We start from the raw sequence: 19,207 nt of genomic DNA on the forward strand, positions 1-19,207 counted from the left end.
AAAAAGTTGGAGATCATGAAGAATTGCAACAACAACATTCTAAAATGCTGTTCCAGCTGAAATCTCCACCCACATCCTATCTTTCCTCCAGGTAGTTCAAGGGCAGAGCAGATCTTTCTTCCTCCTTCCAGCTCCACAACATTTCTGTCAGACAGGCTCGGCTGAGAGATTTTGGTCTCTGGTGGACCTCCTGGCCGAGAAGTGTTTTGAACCGAGTTCTCCCCAGTCTTGCTTCCCCAGTCTAATCCAGATGTGCGAATCTTGGCAGCCAGTTGCTTGTCTGCATGCATCCACCATTATCTTTTTTGTAGGGAAACCTGGGGAGTTGTAAGACCTGGGTTCAAATACCTACTTAGCCATGGTGCCCACTGGATATTCCAGACCTCTCCCCAAACTTTGGCCGGTGAACAAAATGCTAAGAGACCTCCAGAAGTGATTATTTTGATTTACAAGAAGGTGTATATTTCACCTTTTTCGTTCATTCCTTCCCCAAAACATGCTTTACAAAGTGATCAGTGGACTAATTATTGTTTTCTGGATTTTGGGTGCCAAATTGCCACATAGATCTCTAGAGTTTGTCCACCCTTGTTCTAATTAGTCCCCATTACTGTCCTAAGTAGGGAGAAAACATAGATCATTATTTTTCTAGAGACAAGATGGTAGGGTCTCATAAATAGAGGTGTCAGGAACATAGGAATCTCTGGACTGTGCATTTTTGCATTCTCGTGCTCCTAAGTGTAGCTGGGTGATGAGTGACTACATCTTGCAAGGTTTTTCTTGGTAGAAAGTTCCATGATGTCCTGTGTATGGGATTTCAGCTTCGAGGTGTGAACTGGGAAGTCCTTAGACTGAGTCTCATTCAAGCTGTGAACCTGATCAAGCCACATTCATCCTAGCCTGAGCTGCAAATATGGAGGCTACAAGGAAAAACAACAGTTTGGAACTGTTGTAAAGATTTACTAAAATTTACTAAGAGCATGACCCAATTCAGATGTCATAGCCAAACCTCTGCTTTGGCGACTGTGAATAGACTTCAGGCTTTTGTACATGTTCACATGTTCTGAGTCCTTTCTCTAATTTCTTGGTTTATTGTACAGTTGGACCTTCGTATCTGCAGGGTATCCGTTCCGGACCCCCCACAGATACACAAAACACGGGACTTCAAGTCCTGTTGTTCCTAATGGCAGCATTACACATATATGGCCCCTAGTGCCTCTTCGTGCACGCGCCATCATTTGGGACAATAGGGCTTGACGTCCGCGAATGCTGAAATCTGTGGATGGCAAGCCCACGGATTACAATGTCCCACTGCAGTTCCAGTTTGCTATGATGTCCAAAGCGAGCTTTGTGTCTTTCCCTGAACATGGGTGAAAGATGTGGGGCTCATATGCTATGTCGAATTACAGGATTGGCAGAATGGGTGGCAGATGTTAGGAAGTTGCAGTGGGGGAGGGAGGCAATGACAGGTTATTATTCTGAACTCTGAACGTTTCCCTCACATTCCCCAAAACTGATTGTCTTCCCTAGATGTTGAGTAAATGTTGACATGAGAAGGAAGTAAGATTTAACTGTGAGTTGTCAGCTTCTGTACATGGAATGAAAGCTACATGTCTCATCTTGTCACTTACCTTAGGCAGCAAAATGTTTTGGGCTGACCCTACACCCCCTCTGAATATCTTTTGCTTCTCTAAGTTGGTGGGAGGCAATGCACACTTATATGCTGTCTGCAGCCCACAATCCCTATTTTGCACCGCTTGAAATCAGCAGTGCTCCTAAACCTCTGAAAAATGTAAAATATTCCTGTCAATTCTTTATTAGCCAGATTCATTGTTAGCCAGAAAATGCCCAAATCATCACAAAAACATGGTGGTTTGGGTAGACTTCATCTTCATCCCAGCAAGCTTGATTTTTGGGGGCTTGGGGAGATTTGCCTCCAAATAACTACCATAACCTCCAAAACCCTAACCCCAATCTGATTTTTGGCCAAAATCTGCAACTAATACCATGCTGTTTCTATGTCAGCTGTGACACCTCTTTAGCACATGCTGAATGGGCATGGATCTCTGACCCTTCTCTCTTGAGTACAAAGTCTACATGGGAAATTGTTCACATTTACTTGAACCCTTTGCATGACCTGTTACCCAGATAAACAAAAGCTTCTTGTTGCATGGAAGCTTCTAATCATGATCAAGCCAACATGAGTAGAAGCCCTTCTCTGCTCAACAAGATGGTGAAGAATTTTGCTGGTGGAGCTGGTGTGCATACTGCTTTATGAAAATGTGCCCTATTCAGGAATAACACCTAAACTCCTATAATGCCCAAACAGATCAGGCCTTCAAAAATTAAAGACTACCAGAATCCCCCAGCTAGTAGGACCAGTGGCAGTTTTAGTTCCCCAAACTAATTTTTCTAGACTCTGTCAATAGGTTTCATCCAAACCAAAACTATTTACATCTGTTTCAAACTACAGCTTGCAGTTCTAGTTTGGTGGTGAAACATGATCTGGGCTAACCACGTTTTGTGCAATTTAGATGTTATAGCAAACTACAGTTACTAAATAGTGAAGAAAAGAACTGACTTGAATTTAGGAGGTAAGATGGGGAGAAAAGAAAGAGAGAGGCCAGGAGACGGGGAGAAGAAAAGGAACCAGAGTGAATCCAAGCCATGCTTTGGTCACGACATCCAACAAAGCCCTTGAAATGCTTCAGATGCTTAGAAGGCACAACCTAAATGATGACAATAATTTTGCATTATTTGCTTGTTTATTTATTTTATCTCTCTGAACGGTATGTGTAGTGACAGGAGCACCCTCTGGTGGCTCTGTTCCACCACAATGGTTCGCTTTGGAAAAGGCTGCAGAGGCCTCGATAACATAGATCTTCCTCACACTGTACTGCACCCATCTCCCTTGGTAAGCAAGACTTGCTGATTTCAGTGAAACTCATTCACAAGGGAGTAGCAACTGTCCAGCATTCCACTCCTGTGGGGGCCATGGCATCCCTATCCTACAGCCCAATCTGACTATAGCAGCTCTTATTGGGAAACCAGTTGGTACCTTCTCCCCTGCCCCCACACTTCCAGCATGCTGCAAAAGCTTAAATGGATTTTAATAGCCTGGACTGCAGAGCATTGCAGCAAAAATCCAGTAATAGATAGATGTAGATATATAGATGATTGCCTGTAGGCAGGTAAATAGATAGCTAGGCAGACAAATAGATGGAGGCACGCTCCACTAGTGGGGGCAGTAAGAGAAGTCCCTCAGCTATCCCTTCTGAGCTCTGTTATCATAACGATAATCACTATTACTATTACTATGACTACGACTACAGTCGCCCCTCCAGTTTGCAGAGGATCCATTCTGAACCCTCCCCTTGTGAAAACAAAAACTCACATATATTCAAGCCCCATTGACTTGAATGGCTGCACGCTCCCGCACATAGCCTTGTGCATGTGCCACAGGTGCATGCACCATTTTAGCCAATGGGGTTTGCCCCTCCGTAGACCACAGTTTTCAAGTCTGCAAAAACGGAGGGGTGACTGTATTGAAGTGACCTTGGGCAAATCACTCTCTTTCACCCTCAGAGAAGGCAAAGGAAAAAACCCTCTAAACAAATTCTGTCAAGAAAATCCCATGATAAGTTTGTTTTAGAGAGTCACCATAAGTCAGAAATTATTTGAAGGCACACAAAAAACTATTATTGATATCCCACCTTTTCCCAAGTTTGGGATTCAGAGTATCTAGCAACAGTTAAAATAAACAAAAAATTAACAGCATATAATAGTTGAAAAGTGGTTTTGTTTGTGAACGACTTCAGGTGTTTCTGATGTATTGTGACCCTAAGGCAAACCTATCATGGAGTTTTCTTGCCAAGATCTGTTCAGTTAAACCATCATAAACTGTGAAACCAATTAAAGCATTTCCTTCTTTTGGAGGACCCAGGTACAAGTATCACAGAGCCTCTTGTATACCCTGATGAAATGTGGCAGAGAATGTGGCTCCCTTGCCACAGGGAAGTCCAGTCCACATCTGTATGTAAAACAAGAGAAGGGGCTCCATTTTGCCCGTCATCTATGGCAGTCAGATGGTATGTGTTGATTTGTGGCACCAGAAGACCACCATATATAAAAAACAGAATTGGCAGTATTCTTTCCCTATGATCTTTGAGAAGTCAGTTGCACCAAGGGTGGGGCATCAACCTCATAAAACAAATGTGTTCCTTCACCTCACTGCTGGACTCATGGGATAATATGGGGTGAGCTCCCATCACTAGTCCCAACTTTTGCCAACATAGCAGTTCAAAAGCATGCAAATACAAGTAGATAAATAGGTATCACTCCAGTGGGAAAGTAAACAGTGTTCTGTGCAATCATGTTGGCCACAGAATAGTTTCTGACAACGCTTGCTCTTCGGCTTAGTAACAGTGAACCACCTCTTATGGTTGGACACAACCTGACAACCTTGTCAACGAGGAATATCTTTACCGTTACTTATCACAGACTTAGGAGTGCTTTTCCTTTTTATCATTGATATGTAACAAGAAGAGTTGTCTAACAGAACTGGGATAGAGAAGAGAACTTGAATAACTTGAAAGGACCTCCATCCATCCCAATTGGCACTGCTGTGGCCTCTGAGGGAGCAAAGAGCAGCCAGGCACAGATCCATTATGCCTTGGTTTTAGCGGATGGTGAGAGGCCTTCCCTCCACCCCAATTGCCACTACTATGGACTTGGAGAGAGCAAAGAGGAGCTGACTCTATTGGTCTTAATCCTCTCTTCCATTGCCATAATGTGTCCTGTCTTTTTAAATTGTAATCTTGAGGGCCTGCTCTGGAAGCCTTTTTGACTGAAGAGTGAAGTATAAATAAAGAAATAAACTTTTAACTCCATCAAAATCAATAGGACATACTTCCGAAGTGAAAAGTATGGCTGAGTGGGGGAACATATGTTATTATTTTTCTTTCAGAAATCTGCCATGCAAGGCAACACTTGCTGTTACCCTTTAACTTTCCCATGTGCCCCTCTCTCACTCTCCGCCCCGGTGCCACCCCTGCTTTAAAACCAGATTTTATTCTCTTGCATAAAGGAACCATAATTCTGCAGTACAAATTCTGGGCACCGGTGTTTAAAAAAGAAAATAGGAATTACGAATGTGTCCAGAGGAGGGCAACAAAGTCCTGTGAAGAACAGTTGAGGGATTATGGGAGATGTAGTTTCATAATGTAACTTTTGCAAGCTCTGCTGGTGAGGACACGTGGCATTAAGGGTGCTAACTTCTCAGTGAATCTCTGGTCCTGTGCCTTGAACACCAACTTCATATGAAGCCAGATGCAAGCGCTTTGTCCATGCTCTGAAACTCTTCACCTGCTGATTTCTTGCAACATCAAGCTCCTTTTAAAGCAGGCCTGCACAACATACGGCCCGGAGGTTGCATGCAGCCCACCAAAGGATTTTGGGTGGCCCACAGGGATGTGGAAAGACTTCAAGGCACCTCCGCTGCTTGGCCATACAGAGTAGAGTAGGAAGGCCAGGCGGAGGAGGAAGAAAAGGACAGATGAACCCTCACCCTGCAAGGCTGCTCCACTACTTGGTTTTCTCCCTAGGTGAAGAAGGCCAGGTGGAGGAGGATGGGCAAATGCTTGCCCTGCAAGGCCCCTCCACTGCCAGGCTTTTTCCCAAGGAGAAGGCCAGGTTGCGGAGGAAGAGGATGGGCAAATGCCCTGCAAGGTTCCTCCACTGCCCTGCTTTGTCCAGAGGAGGGCACGCAAACGCTCACCCTGCAAGGCTCCTCTGCTGCTCAGCTTTCTCCTAAGGAGAGGGACAGGTAGAGGAGGAGGAGGAAGGAATTAATATTATTAATAAATATTAATAAATATATTAATTAAATATTAAATTAAAACCTATCTGCAGCCTGAAGACATTTTAATTTTGGCCCTACCTACTGCCAAGTTGTGCAGGCCTGTTTTAAAGACATAAGATCTTCTTTTTTCTGGCCAGGTGACACTTCTGTGTTTGTCTGATTTAAATTCCTGCGCAATGCATGTGGCACGTTTCTCACTAGCAAGGGTATCATAAAATTACAATAAAAATATGATAGAATGGGAATAATTCTAAGAATTAACAATGGAAATTACTGTGTGTGTGTGTGTGTGTGTGAGAGAGAGAGAGAGAGAGAGAGAGAGAGAGAGAGAGACTATGAATATATCACTGCCCCCTGCTGGCTGAGATGTAGAACAGCCCAGCATTTATAATTCAGAATGAAAAAATGTTTCAAATTTCTAGTAGCTAACAGGGGTCACAAAGCGGTGCAGTGCAGTCACAGCCTGCAGGGAACAGAAAGTCTTCTGAAATTCATTATTAGTGATGTCACAGACAATATCTCCTACCTTTCCAAGAGAAATAAGAATAGGAACGGTTGTGCTCTCCTGGAGAAATTCATTTTTCTCCCGTAGTTTCTGCGATATAAGAAATATCCTCACAGCAGTTGCTCACAGCCTGTAGAAAATGATCGTACGTGAAATCTGCAAACAAGAAAGAAGTGCAAATGGAATGTGTCAGAGGACAGAAGAAAAACCCTGTGTGTGTGAAGAAAGCTCAGAACATCTCAGCCAAATTTAAACCAGCCATTCCATCTCCCTTTTGTTTTGGACCACAACTCCCAGCATTCCTAACCATTGGCCATGGCGATGGGGCTGATGAAGACAACACACTGCCGAAAGATGGACTAGATGTTAGATTAATTGTAGGAAATGCAGAGTCCCTTGGCTGCATATAACTCTTTGTGGGACTCAGTTGGGCTCATGAGATTCTGACCAACCTCTCCCCAAATTTTTCAGCATCCAAATGTTGTTCCTTAGCGGAAGAGGTGAAACACTATTTTGTGATGCTATTCCATGCTGTTTTAATTGTATTCCCTACCCAAGTGTGTGTGTGCGTGTGTGCGCGTGCACGCATGCACCTTCAAATCACCTGTTGACTTATGGCAACTCCATGAACTTCATAGGATTTTCTGAGGTGAGGAATACTCACAGGTGTTTTTGCCAGTCCCTTCCTCTGAAATACAGCCTACAGCACCTGGTATTTGTTGGCAGTCTCCTATCCAAGTATTAATCAGGTCTGATTCCACTCAGCTTCCAAGATCAGACAGAATCTGATGCCTTTAGTTAGGGTATTTAGGCTCCAAAAACACATACTGCCCCCCCCCCCCATCTCCAGGGTGATAGTCCAATACTCGAAACACTATGCTGGCCCTCCTAAATGTTAAAAAAATTAAGAGACAAAATATTCCCCATTAAATGCCCCCAAATGCTTTAAGTCATCCGCCAAGTTCTCAAATTACCAAAAATCAGCCAAAAATTTGCCAGTAAACTCAGATGTGCGAATTTACTTCTAGTCACTACAGGGATGTATTTATGGATAATTTTCAGCCCAATGCACAAATGTGTCCTACCCCAGGCATGAAAAGTAGTGCCTGATCTCACCAAAGTTGCTCACCTGTGCCTTTGAACATGTTTGCTGGAGGATACTGGTAATTATAAACATTTTTTTTCCTCCCAAGTTAATTGGTAGGGACATCAAACACAAAATTGAAAGGTGTTCCTATGTTTTGGCAGGTACAGCTCCTTCTGCAAAGTTCAGGACAAAAGCAGCCCCTTTCCAACAAATGAATGTAAAAGGCAGAGGAGCCCTGTTACCTAATTTGTGATTAGCTTTTGTAAAAAGATCAATTAAAAATACAAATAAGAGCTGGGGAAAGGAAGATATAGATAACAGGCAGTAACTGTGCCACCTTAGCAGAAATACAGAATGATTGCAGTAACCAGCATACAGTCTGAGTCTTTTTCTTTTTTAAAAAAATATATATATCCAGTTTTTGGGTTCGTGTTCTAGAAAACGCAATGTTTGGTGAAAGTATCTGTCAAAGCCATATTTGGGGATTGCAGTGAATAGCAGTGATTGCAGTGGATTGCAGTTATACCAGGGCAGTAGTTCTGAGGGGAGCAAATAAGAATCTTGCCCCCAAATGACACTTTCCTGCAGTCTCCAAATTTGTATCAGTAGGGCCTAAATATTCTAAAGGCATCAGATCCTATCTGATTTTGGAAGCCAAAGAGGGTCAGCTCTGGTTAGTACATGGATGAGAGACTGCCAATGAATAACAGATGCTGCAGGTTATATTTGAGTATTTCTTGCCTAAGAAAGCGCTATGAAATTTATGGGGTAGACGTAATTTATGTGGTAGCAGGTGACTTGAAGGCATACACATATACACACACAGTAATTTAAAACTTCAGTCAAATATTTAGAGATACTGTTTAGGCATCCAAAGAAAAAGGGCAGGCAAAGTGACCAAGGGAATGTGAACATAGCAAATAGAAGAGTTTTAGGTGTGAACAATTCCCCATGTCTTATTCTCTGCACTGCTAGAATAACTGAAGGAAAATTTCATTTGAGAGGAAAAATTCATTTTGCCTAACTGTAGCTACAACCCAGACTGAGACCCACCTATGTGCATACAAAAACTGAAAAGAGTGCATGATTTATCTGACTGTTAAGCAGAAGAATTGGCTTAATTAAAAGGTGAGCAAAGTGTTGTCCTCCAGATGTTGTTGGGCTATATCTCTCACCATTCTAGGACTAGAATTGATGGGGGTGACAGTCTAACAACACTGAGAGTACCACAAGTTGTCCACCCTTGAGTTGGGTTCAATGCACTTAGGAACCAGCAGGAAAAGATTCATTCATGTATCTTTGTAAGTATCATTTTAGTCAAGAAGTTTGTTCATGTTCAAAGGGTACAACCATGGGTGGCCTGTGTTCTGGACATGGGAGACAACCTTGCCCCAAAATGGAAGGGTGAGGCACCCATTTTCTCAGACCACCATCTTTTGATACAGTCTTTGGGGTACATACTTTAGTTTATGATGAAAAAGGCAAATAGGTGGGAAGCAAGACATTAACATATACAATTGTGCATTGGGTGGAGAAAGTGATAGGGAGAGTCCTTCCAACTCCATTTCTTTCATAATGCTTGAACTGTGTGAAGTTGCTACCATAAGATGCAGTGATGGTAAGCAACCTGAGTAGTTTTTAAATGGGATTATACAAACTGATAGAAGGTACATCTATTGATAGCTAGTCATGATGGCTGCTTTATTAGCTTCAGCACTGTGATTCTCAATAGCAGTTGCTAGGGAACAGAACCAGGAAGGTGGCCTTGTCCTCATGTCCTGCCATGGGTTTTCCACAGGCATCTAGTTTGGCTGCTGTGGAAACAGTGTTGGATTAGGCAAGCCTTTGGTGTGATCCAGCAGGACTGTTCTTATGTTCTTGTATGTATGTGATGGTATACACTTGAATGAAAGGTCTGAGAGATGCTTGTGATACATAGCAGACTTTCACTTGATGTAACATGTATAAGCTTCCTATGTGCATTCATTGGGCCTATGATTTAGTTATTGTTGTGTGCCTTCAATTCATTTTTGATTTATGACAACCTTAAGGTGAACCTAACATGAGGTTTTCTTGGCAAGATCTGTTCAGAGGAGGGTTGTCTTTGCCTCCTTCTGAGGCTGAGAGAATGTGATTTACCTAAGATTACCCGGCAGGTTTCCATGGCTAAGTGAGGATTTAAACTCTGGAGTTGTAGTCCAATGCTCAAACCACTACATTATGCTGGCTGTCATAGATAAAATGTATGTTAATAAATCCTCATTTTGAGGTTTGGTGAGCTAATTTTTGTACTACAGTGTTATTACTGATGTGAGACATTATGAGCACAATGTGATTAGAAAGGAAGATGAGAGTTTTAAAAAATGAAATAAAAGCATTTAATAAACTAAGATTGTGAAGGAAACCTTAGATTATTGTCAGGGCTTATATGCTGTGACAAGGGCACATATGGAAATATACAAGGGCTCTTTTGGTATTGCATTAAAGAGGAAGCATACCAGTCTCCTCCAGCCCACTGCCTTCCCAATGGTTGCCAACATCACCAGTCAGAGTGTTGTCTGGGGATTATGTAAATACATCTGGAGGGTAGATTTGCCATGTTAGTCTGGAAAATCATTATGCAAAGAGATCTTCTCACACCTATGAAACTGAGACTACTTTCTTTCAGTTACATCCAAAACACACTGCAGAAATAATCCAGTTTGAGACCACTACTGTAACTGCCCTGGCTCAGTGCTAGAAAATCCTGGGAACTGACAGAGAAAGCTAAATGTCTCACAAAACTACAGTTTCCAGAATTCCCTAGAATTCAGCGATCTCAAACTGAATTATTTCTGCAATGTGTTTTGGACCTTTGTCTCAAAGGTGATACAAGATCCCTTTACATCTGCAGGGTGTTGTGCTGGCACAAGCATATACTATCTCCTTGTTCTGTTTTGGGGAAGAGGGAAGCAGAATTTAGAGACTATATTATTATTCTTTCACCTCTGCTTGGACCATGCACCTCCCTAATAACTACCTCACACTTCTGAGTAAGCAGTTGCTGCTCATTGTCACGGAATTCTGCTCCTTGCCTTCCACCATTCACCAAGGCCCAAACATGAAATTGATTCAGAAATGCTCTAAGCTTTTCCCTGGGTTGCCAGAATTAAGCATTTCCTTGGGGCTAGTCACACTTATGTTTTTTGCACAGAGAGATTTGCATCTGTGAATCGATTCAAAATCGATTCACCATTCCCACTATGTTTTAAGGCAGCAAATCTCTCAGTGGCATTTAAATCCAGGCTGAAGTTTCCATTTGCCACCGTTCTAGATCAACATGGAGGTGCCTCCATTTCCTGAATGGTGGCTGCATGATCTGAATTGATCCAATAGTTTACTCACATTATTGGAGATGAGGATTGTTGTGGTTCCTAAAAAAAGATTAAATGGGCTTTTCGGTTGCCCCCCCTTCAAACTCCACTGAGTACAAACGGTGCAAGTCTGAATGACAAGGAAATAACCTGATTTCCAAACTGGATTATTTTGTAGTGTGAATGGGCCCTTGATTCTCAGGGCACAAGTGGGTAATTTTTGGTGCCATTTAAAAAACATTCTTGTTAACTGTTTGATTCAGACAGATTTTGATGATGATATTTTCTGTGAAGCTACTCTCTTGTATTCTTCCCATGCAATGCGGTGCCAGGTTTGAATTCATCTGGAACCTGCTGGGAATACAGGCTGCCTGTGATTAGTTAGACAGTGGGAAGAAATGATCTCTGTGTGCGCTCTAAAGCTCTCCCATCTTTGTGATCACTTCATATATCATGAGGCTAAGCTTTAGTATTCATGTTGTGGTACTGAACTCTTTCTCACTTCAGTCTTTTATGTTCATTTGAGTTGTTGAGCTGAGTTCGTTTGAATTGACTTGAATTTAACCTTGAGATATTTAATTTCTTCTCTTACTTTTCTTCCTCCCCCCGCCCCAATCTTTCCCTTTTTCTCTGTGCAGAGACCATCCGCACAGCCACACCTTTCCCCATGGTCAGCCTCTTCCTCGTCTTCACAGCATTCGTCATTAGCAATATTGGACATATCCGCCCCCAGAGGACCATCCTAGCCTTCGTTTCTGGAATCTTCTTCATCCTCTCTGGTGAGGCGTGGAAGGGTGGCATTTGACAGTGGGCAATTTCTCCAGAGTCTGTGTTGGGGGGCGGTGACAGTATGAGCATATGCTCTCTTAAGGACAGTGTGGAGCCTGACAAATAATGCTCCCTTGTACTGGGACAGTGTCTTTGGTTAAAAGTTGAAAAGCTCTTTGTGGTACAGTGTTCAGAAGCAAAATGAACCTCTGTTGTGCTTGTTAGGTGCAGTAGCCCGAACATGAGACAAATCAAAATTGAGCTTTGCACTTGTTTTTTTAACCCCACCATTTATTATGGACACCATTTTGCAATTCAGGCTTGGCTTATACATATCATAGCTGTAGGCTGCATCCAAAGTAGCCTTTACACTAATAGTAGAAGGAGATGAGGAGGATTTTTTTGCTGACTTCTTCTCTCTGCAATTCTCTTATTCCCTTTGAATGACAGCTATAGAGGTTTGGGGGACATTCCAGAACAGGGGGGAGAAAGACCAGGGGACTACAGGAGGAAAAGGTGAATCCATGAAAATCACCACTAGAGCACAATCTTCCTGCAGAGGGGAGCTCTTTCTGTTCCTTGGAAGTGCAAGAGTGGATACAGCAACCCTATGATTCTGAATGTTTAGCTTTTTGTACAGAAGTGGTCAGAATGATTTAAGGAAGTAGACAGAATGTGTCTTGTCTCTCTTTCTCCGCATTTCTGCTCCTTCCTGTCCTGCTACACTGCTGCTTCCATTGACAAAAGAATGTACCAGCTGCTTCTACCTGACTTCACACTTTTACTGACTGCCAGCCCATGGGGCAAGAGATATTGGATGAGAGTGGAGGATCTGTAGAACTCAAGAATTTGAACAATGATTCCTGTCATCCATGGCCATCCTGGCTGGGACTCATAGAAGTTGGAGTCCAAACAATTTGGAGGGACACACATTCCCCATTTCTGGGGAATGCTTTTTCCACGCCTTTCAGGCAAGGGGGAGGGGAATTGTGATCCACAGACTGAATCCAACTCCCATATGGGGAGAAGTGAGAAGGACATAAGCCTGCCTCAAGCACTGATCATTAAAATCTTGCAGTCTGGTTCCCCCATCCATATACAGTTCTCCAACCCTCTTTTAGGCAAGTAAGTCTTTCTTTGCCTCAAAGCAGTGATACCACTGTTTTTGCAATCACCAATGCCCAAGTGGGTAGGGAAGAAAAGTAGTTGCCTTATATTGGGTCAGATCATTAGTTCTTCTAGCTCAGGACTGTTTACCCTGATGCTGTTGTTGAGTGCCTTCAAGTCATTTCCAACTCATGATGACTCTAAGACAAACCTATCATAGGTTTTTCTTGGCAACATTTGTTCAGAGAGGGTTTGCCATTGCTTTCCCCAGAGACTGAGAGCATGTGACTTACCCAGGGTCACCCAGTGGCTTTCGTGGCTGAGCTAGGAATCGAACCATTGTCTCCAGAGTCGTAGTCAAACACTCAGAGCACTAGGCTATTCTGGCACCCCCTGATTGGAGTCCAAAGCACATGGCAGCAGCTCTCCAGGGTCTCAGATAGAAGACTTTCCCAACCAGCGTGACCAGACATCCTCCTTTTCCTGTCCCACATTTCAACCTTTTGTCCAGGAGGAATTTCAAAATGTCCTCCATTTTGCATTACCTGCTCACCTTGTTCTCTGCCCTACTTAGGTTTCTTTCACACTGCACAATTATAGCACTATGGTTCCATTTTAACTGCAATGGCTGCACCCTACAGATTCCTGGTATTTGCAGTTTAGGAAAGGGCCTTTAAAATTCTCAGCCGGAGAGCTCCAGTGCCTCACCAAACCAGAAAACACCAGGATTCCACACGATGCATCCACAGAAGTTAAAGTGGAATCATAGTGCTATCATTATGTGGTGTGGAGATCTTGGGAAGATAACCTGGGCTCTTCTGTGTGTAAATTAAGACTTTTCCCTATCCTGCTTACAGAGTTTCCAAGGACTCTGAGGAAGCATAGACTATAAGAAAGTAGTGAAAACGGAGACACATCTTTTCAGGCCTTCTGCTTTCTTTCCCTTCTCCCACTTCAAAAGTTGGGTTCAGAAGGCAGGCAAGATGTCAGTGATATTGGACCATCAATCTGCCCAGCCATCATGAGAAGTAAGCAGTGGAGAAGGAGGGTAAGGAGAAGGCACAGGGTCATGTATTGCTGCATCTGTCTTCCCCTTCAGTCATGCTCCAAATCAAGCATGACAGAATCACCCCACTGTGATTAAAGCAGAAAACTTGTTTTAGATTTATGATCATTCCATTCCTCTCCCCTCCAGAATACTTTGCTGCTATTGATATTCCTAGTGTAAGGAGGAGGAGGAAAAGGAGGTGTGTGGGAGCAGGGAGAGAAAAAGTACTGCAAAATAAGCTGGCCACCTTTGGTCCAAGAAGCATCTGACTGCCAAAGTGCAGGACAAGAGAGTCAAGGAAGGCCCTAAACAGTAGGCAGTGCTACCAGGAACTTGAAGAAGCTGAAGGGGCAGAAAGACTGTTGAGGGTAGACAATACAGCCCAAAGTTTGAGGCTACATGAAATAATGTAGGACTCTGGTAGACAACCTGAACAAAAAAAGGTCTAGATGGGACAATGACTGGGTTTATTCATTTGAGTGAGTACTGAAAGCTGGCTGAGGAATGATAGGTTCAAGTTATACTTCCAGCCCACCAACATATTGTCAGCCTTACCATGTTGCTTGGGCTAGAGTAGAGGTTACCTGTGCCTATCTGTTCCTCCAGAACACAGAACATTGCATCAGGACAGAAATGTTATTTTTTTAGACTGCAGTTCCCAGAATCTCTCAGCTGAAATGTCTTGAATGACATTGGTCAAGCTGACTGGTGGGTTCTGGAAGTTGTCCAAAAAGGTGACTCTTTCAAACTCAGAATTGTGTCACCAAACCAGCTGCATCTACATCTTGGTACACAGCCTGCATGCCTTCTTTTAGTACATGCTATTGTGGCCAAGAACTAAAATCCAGCACAAGGCTATGGGGTTGAATTAAGTAGATAGGAGCAGGCTTATTTCTTAGTGGTTCAATGTAAGATAAAATCAACAGACTGCAATTTAGGGACCCCCTCATGATAGGAGTGTACATTCTTCTTCTGTGAAAAAGATGCCATTGCAGGAGGCACATAAGATTTGCAGGCTCAGGCACACAGGGACATCATGAATGACAGGTCTAAGTCTGTGCTAGAGGGCCAGTGGGCAAAATATTAAAGCCACAAGGCAGAAAGAGCTCCATATTCACCCACTGTGCTATTTTTGTTATGTGCCTTTGTGCCAAAGCCACACTAAGACAAATGATGCCCCTGTCATCTTCAGAAGCTGAATAGACTAACAGAGGAATCTTTCTTCAGTGGTGACTAGGGGACAGCATGATCCACAGTGGTGCTATTGAAAATGGTGGTCTGCAGAATGTTGCCAGTCCACAAGCCATTGGCTGCTGGTCTGTAGCCAGTTCTCTGGAAAGAAAGTCAATACAATAGTAATAGGACACAAATATGGTACTGGTACACTGTGGAGGGAAAATGGTCATTCCTCCACATTAGGTAGTTTAAGAAGCACTATTCCACAGCCAATGAATGCAACAGATTGGCTTAAGTGATGCATGCACAGCAGCTTAACATGACACACCGTTCTCATCCTTCAACCTGTTGCTGCTTCTCCAGCATCTACCACCTGAGGAGAGAAGCTCATTCTGTCTGATAATAGCGCTGGGCTGACTCTATGCCTGTGAACAGTGGCATCCCTTTGCTCTGCTGAACACAATTATACACACATTTTCTTGCCCAAGAAGTAGTTATATGGAAAACAGGACAGATTTGTGGAACAGGTGATGCCTTTATGTGTTTGTGGCACACAGGTGAGGGGAGTTGCCCTCACATGCCTTCCTTGGCATTGGCAGAAGTGAGATAACAGCCCTCTTTCTTCTTCCTTCCTCTCCCTCTACCCCTTTGTGTTCTTTTTCTTTTTCAGGGCTCTCTCTGGTGGTAGGCTTGGTCCTGTACATCTCCAGCATCAACGATGAAGTGATGAACCGTCCCAGTGGCTCTGAGCAGTATTTCCAGTACCGCTACGGATGGTCCTTCGCTTTTGCTGCTTCTTCCTTCTTGCTCAAAGAGGTACAGGAGAGAAGGCAACCCTTTCCAGCATGCATTACATGTATGTGTGGATGTACACACACAGACCTGCATACAGTCTGGAACTGATTTGGGCTAATCAAAGTTTGGATGTCTATTTTGGCCCTAGTAGCCTAGTAGCCTAGTTTTGGAAAAGCTCACAGGGACATATTCCTTGGTGGCTGGCACCAAAGGGAAAAGGATTGGACCCAAAATTTCATAATCTTCTAGCTTAAAGTTCTTACTGCCAGTAATCAAGCCATACATACAGTAACCAAGCCATACTTCACACTTTTAAAACAGAGGCCAAAAGATCCCATTACCATACAAATTCTGGGAAATCACCAAAGATTGATGAAAGAGAGGGTGGCCACATAGGGCAACCCTAGAATGCACACTGAGATTCCATGAGGCCCAGATTCAGCCTCAAGACCTAGTGTTCCCCACGCCTGAATGTGATGTTCTTCTTTTCCCACAACCTTTTCACTTTATCAAGCATTATCACCTTTTCCAATGAGTGACGCTGTCTTATGCCCAAAATGCAATAGCCTCAGTTTAGTCACTTTTGTTTCTAGTGAGAGTTAAGGCTTGAATTTCTCTAAGTTTCATTTATTTGTGTTTTTAGAAGTCTGTGGTATTCACAGATCTCTTCTCCAGTACCACATTTCAAATGAGTTGTAACTTTTTTCACTGTCCAACTTTCACAACCACACATAAAAATCTGAAATAATATAGCCTGGCTGATGCTGATTTTGGTATTTAATGATATATCTTTAGCTTTAAGGATCTTATCTTCATGGCAGCCCTTTCCAGTCTTAAGTCTTTTTCTGATTTATTGCCTACAGCCTCAATTTTGGTTAATGACTGAGCCAAGGTATAGGGAATCTTTAAACATCATAGGCTCCTAACACACCCTCATCTTCACTGACCATTTCTACACAGCCCAGTCCTTTCCCCATCTTTGTATTTTCCAGTTTTCTTCTCCAGCTGACTCAAGCATCTGAGCCTATTGCTCATGCTCAGTCCGCACTGAGCTGCTTTCTCCTTATGACCCTCCCCATATTGACTGATTGACAGATTGACATTTCTGTAAAGCTTAGATTTTTCCTAGGTCTATTGATATCTCCCAGCTGTGTATGGATGGTACTGTTCTGACTACATAAAGATCAGCATTCACAGCCTAATATCACTAACAGAGGAAATGATGATAGGTGAGCTGTGTTAGACATTCAAACACAGTAATCCAAAAAATGGAGGATAAAACTATGGTAGGATATCCATGGAGAAATACCAGATGGGTGCCTAACTGTATACCTCCACAGAGTAGATAGCAGCCTCTGGGAGGGATGGCAGCATAACTTGGAAAAATTGCTTATTAGATTATGAATCCATAATTCCATGCTGTCTGGTGGATTCTGGGGATTAGAAGTCCAAAAAATAAAACTTTTTTGAGTTCTGGTTAGGGGGAGTTTAGATCAGGAAAATATAAATCAGGTTGAATTATGTGCTACTCCTTGAGTCTGTGGCTTTAATGTGGTGCTCCCGTCCCCCAAAATATAGGATAGAAATAATGGCCACTTAGCTGTTGAAAGGTTGCCCCAGGTCTTGGCAATTGATCCTTGCAGGGTGTTGTGTCTCCTGCACTTGCCCAAGCCAACTATCTTTTGACCTAAACACACTGCCATTATCCTGTTAGTAGCATACACAATGTGTAAGGGATTTCTTTGGCCATTGTGGAGATTGCTATTCCTTTCTTGCCTCTTCACTGACCAAATCCAGACTTACTGTGGAGGTGCTGCAGCACATGCCTGTCATGACCATTCCGTGTCTAGTACAGAACTGGAGGAGATCAGAGAAGCACCTGGCTATGTATTGTAGACAGACACAGAACAATTACATCATTTGCCAAGAGCTTTAGCGGACCCCAGCAGATCTTGGTGGGTGTCATTAGCCTATGGAGATTATCACATGGAGGAGGCAAGGGTCTTCCTCCCATGATTAAATCACCATTAAATCCAGTTAATAGCACAATTGGGGGGAAGATTATCAAAGCCCTGTGCACTTCTCCTGTTCTTATTCCATTTGTAAAGAGTAATGGAGGTGTTATTTGATATTAACGGGAGTTTCCGTTAATACCAAATGACGCCTCCATTATTATTTACCAACGGGACAAGAACAGGAGAAGTGCACGGGGGTGTGATAATCTTCCCCCCTATCATGCTATTAACAGTATTTAATGGTGATTTAATCATGGGAGGAGAATGCTTGCCTCCTGTGTGATAAAGTCCTATGTCTGGCTAGGGATACAAGCCAGACACTTTTCCAACATACGTTCTGTATTCTCCACCAGCTACTGAATGGTCATTCAGAAGAGCTGTCACAGCAAAATGGCAAGATTTGGGAATGGTGAAAGGGGATCTGGAGCATAGTTTTGACTGCAGAACTGTAATGGCACACTAAGTGATATATAGGTCTTGGCCATTTGACCTCTCAGATATGCACACACTCCAGTATGCAATCATCCAATGATTTGAAACCCACACAGCCCTATACAATCTTTTACTTACATTTAGGAGTTTATCACACGATTCAAGTAAACTGCAAGGCACAAAGCCACGTCTCTCTGTGAGTGGAGATCTGCAAAGACTTTATGTTACAGCTGCAGGGTCACACCTTCTAGCAACTCATGTCAGAACCCCTCTGATCATGTATACCAACCTCTTTGTGGGTAGAGATCTGCAAAGACTTGAAGTATGTTTCCAAAATGACACATCAGAAGTTGGGATGGATAGTGTTTATAGAAGTCTTTAAAATTACCAAATGCACAAATTCATGTAACACATTAAAACCATGAGCATTTTAACAAAACAACAGCCTAAAGGATTTGTTAACAGTATTATTATGTTTCTTAAGCTGTGAATCTGCTTTGAAAATTATGTATATTTTTATATTTTTTTACTTCTTTAAATAATTCTTAATGATTAATTTTTTATTTATTTTGCAGGTGACACCACAGATATACTAGTGTTGGTGTATTACAAATTGGGCTGAAAGGCAGGATATTTTCCTTTATGTGTTATATAAGAATTGGAATCATTAAGACTTTAAGGGAGATGGAAATTGGTCAACATGTGTATGTTTGTTATATTTGAAATGATCTGTGTTCACTGGCCCATTAATGGGTATTTGTTTCACATTCTGGGAATGGGATTCATGTATATTTGTCTTAAAGTAGCCATCAGGTTGTTTGTTTTTAATTTTGGCTGTTATGAAATGTGTTACATGATTTTGTATATTTTGTAGTTTGTTTGAATTTTTTACTTTTTTGAACATTATATATCCTGACTTGTTATGTCTTTTCTTACAGTTTCGCTGTTGGGTATAGTTTCCTTTTGTGTTTTCCTGTTTACTTGATGTAAATTTCCATAATCTAGGCTGAAAGTATTTGTGTGTGTGAAACGTGACAAAATGAGGATGGCTGTTCAGGTTAGCA

The 19,207-nt window shown here is 42.5% G+C and overlaps 1 protein-coding gene across 2 annotated transcripts in view; it reads left to right on the top strand.

Moving 5' to 3' along the window:
* LOC149303684 (voltage-dependent calcium channel gamma-7 subunit-like) overlaps window positions 1-19,207 on the top strand; it is a 55,647-nt gene that overhangs the window by 26,427 nt on the left and 10,013 nt on the right. For both annotated transcript variants that reach the window (XM_089479977.1, XM_089479976.1), the window contains exons 4-5: window positions 11,441-11,581; window positions 15,572-15,717. In XM_089479977.1, coding sequence (XP_089336103.1) covers window positions 11,441-11,581; window positions 15,572-15,717 — 287 coding nt within the window. The remainder of the gene's footprint in view (window positions 1-11,440; window positions 11,582-15,571; window positions 15,718-19,207) is intronic.

The sequence above is a fragment of the Sceloporus occidentalis genome, unplaced genomic scaffold (genome assembly GCF_023333645.1).
Source record: "Sceloporus occidentalis isolate IW3139 unplaced genomic scaffold, rSceOcc1.0.p SCAF_14, whole genome shotgun sequence".
NCBI lineage: Eukaryota > Metazoa > Chordata > Lepidosauria > Squamata > Phrynosomatidae > Sceloporus > Sceloporus occidentalis.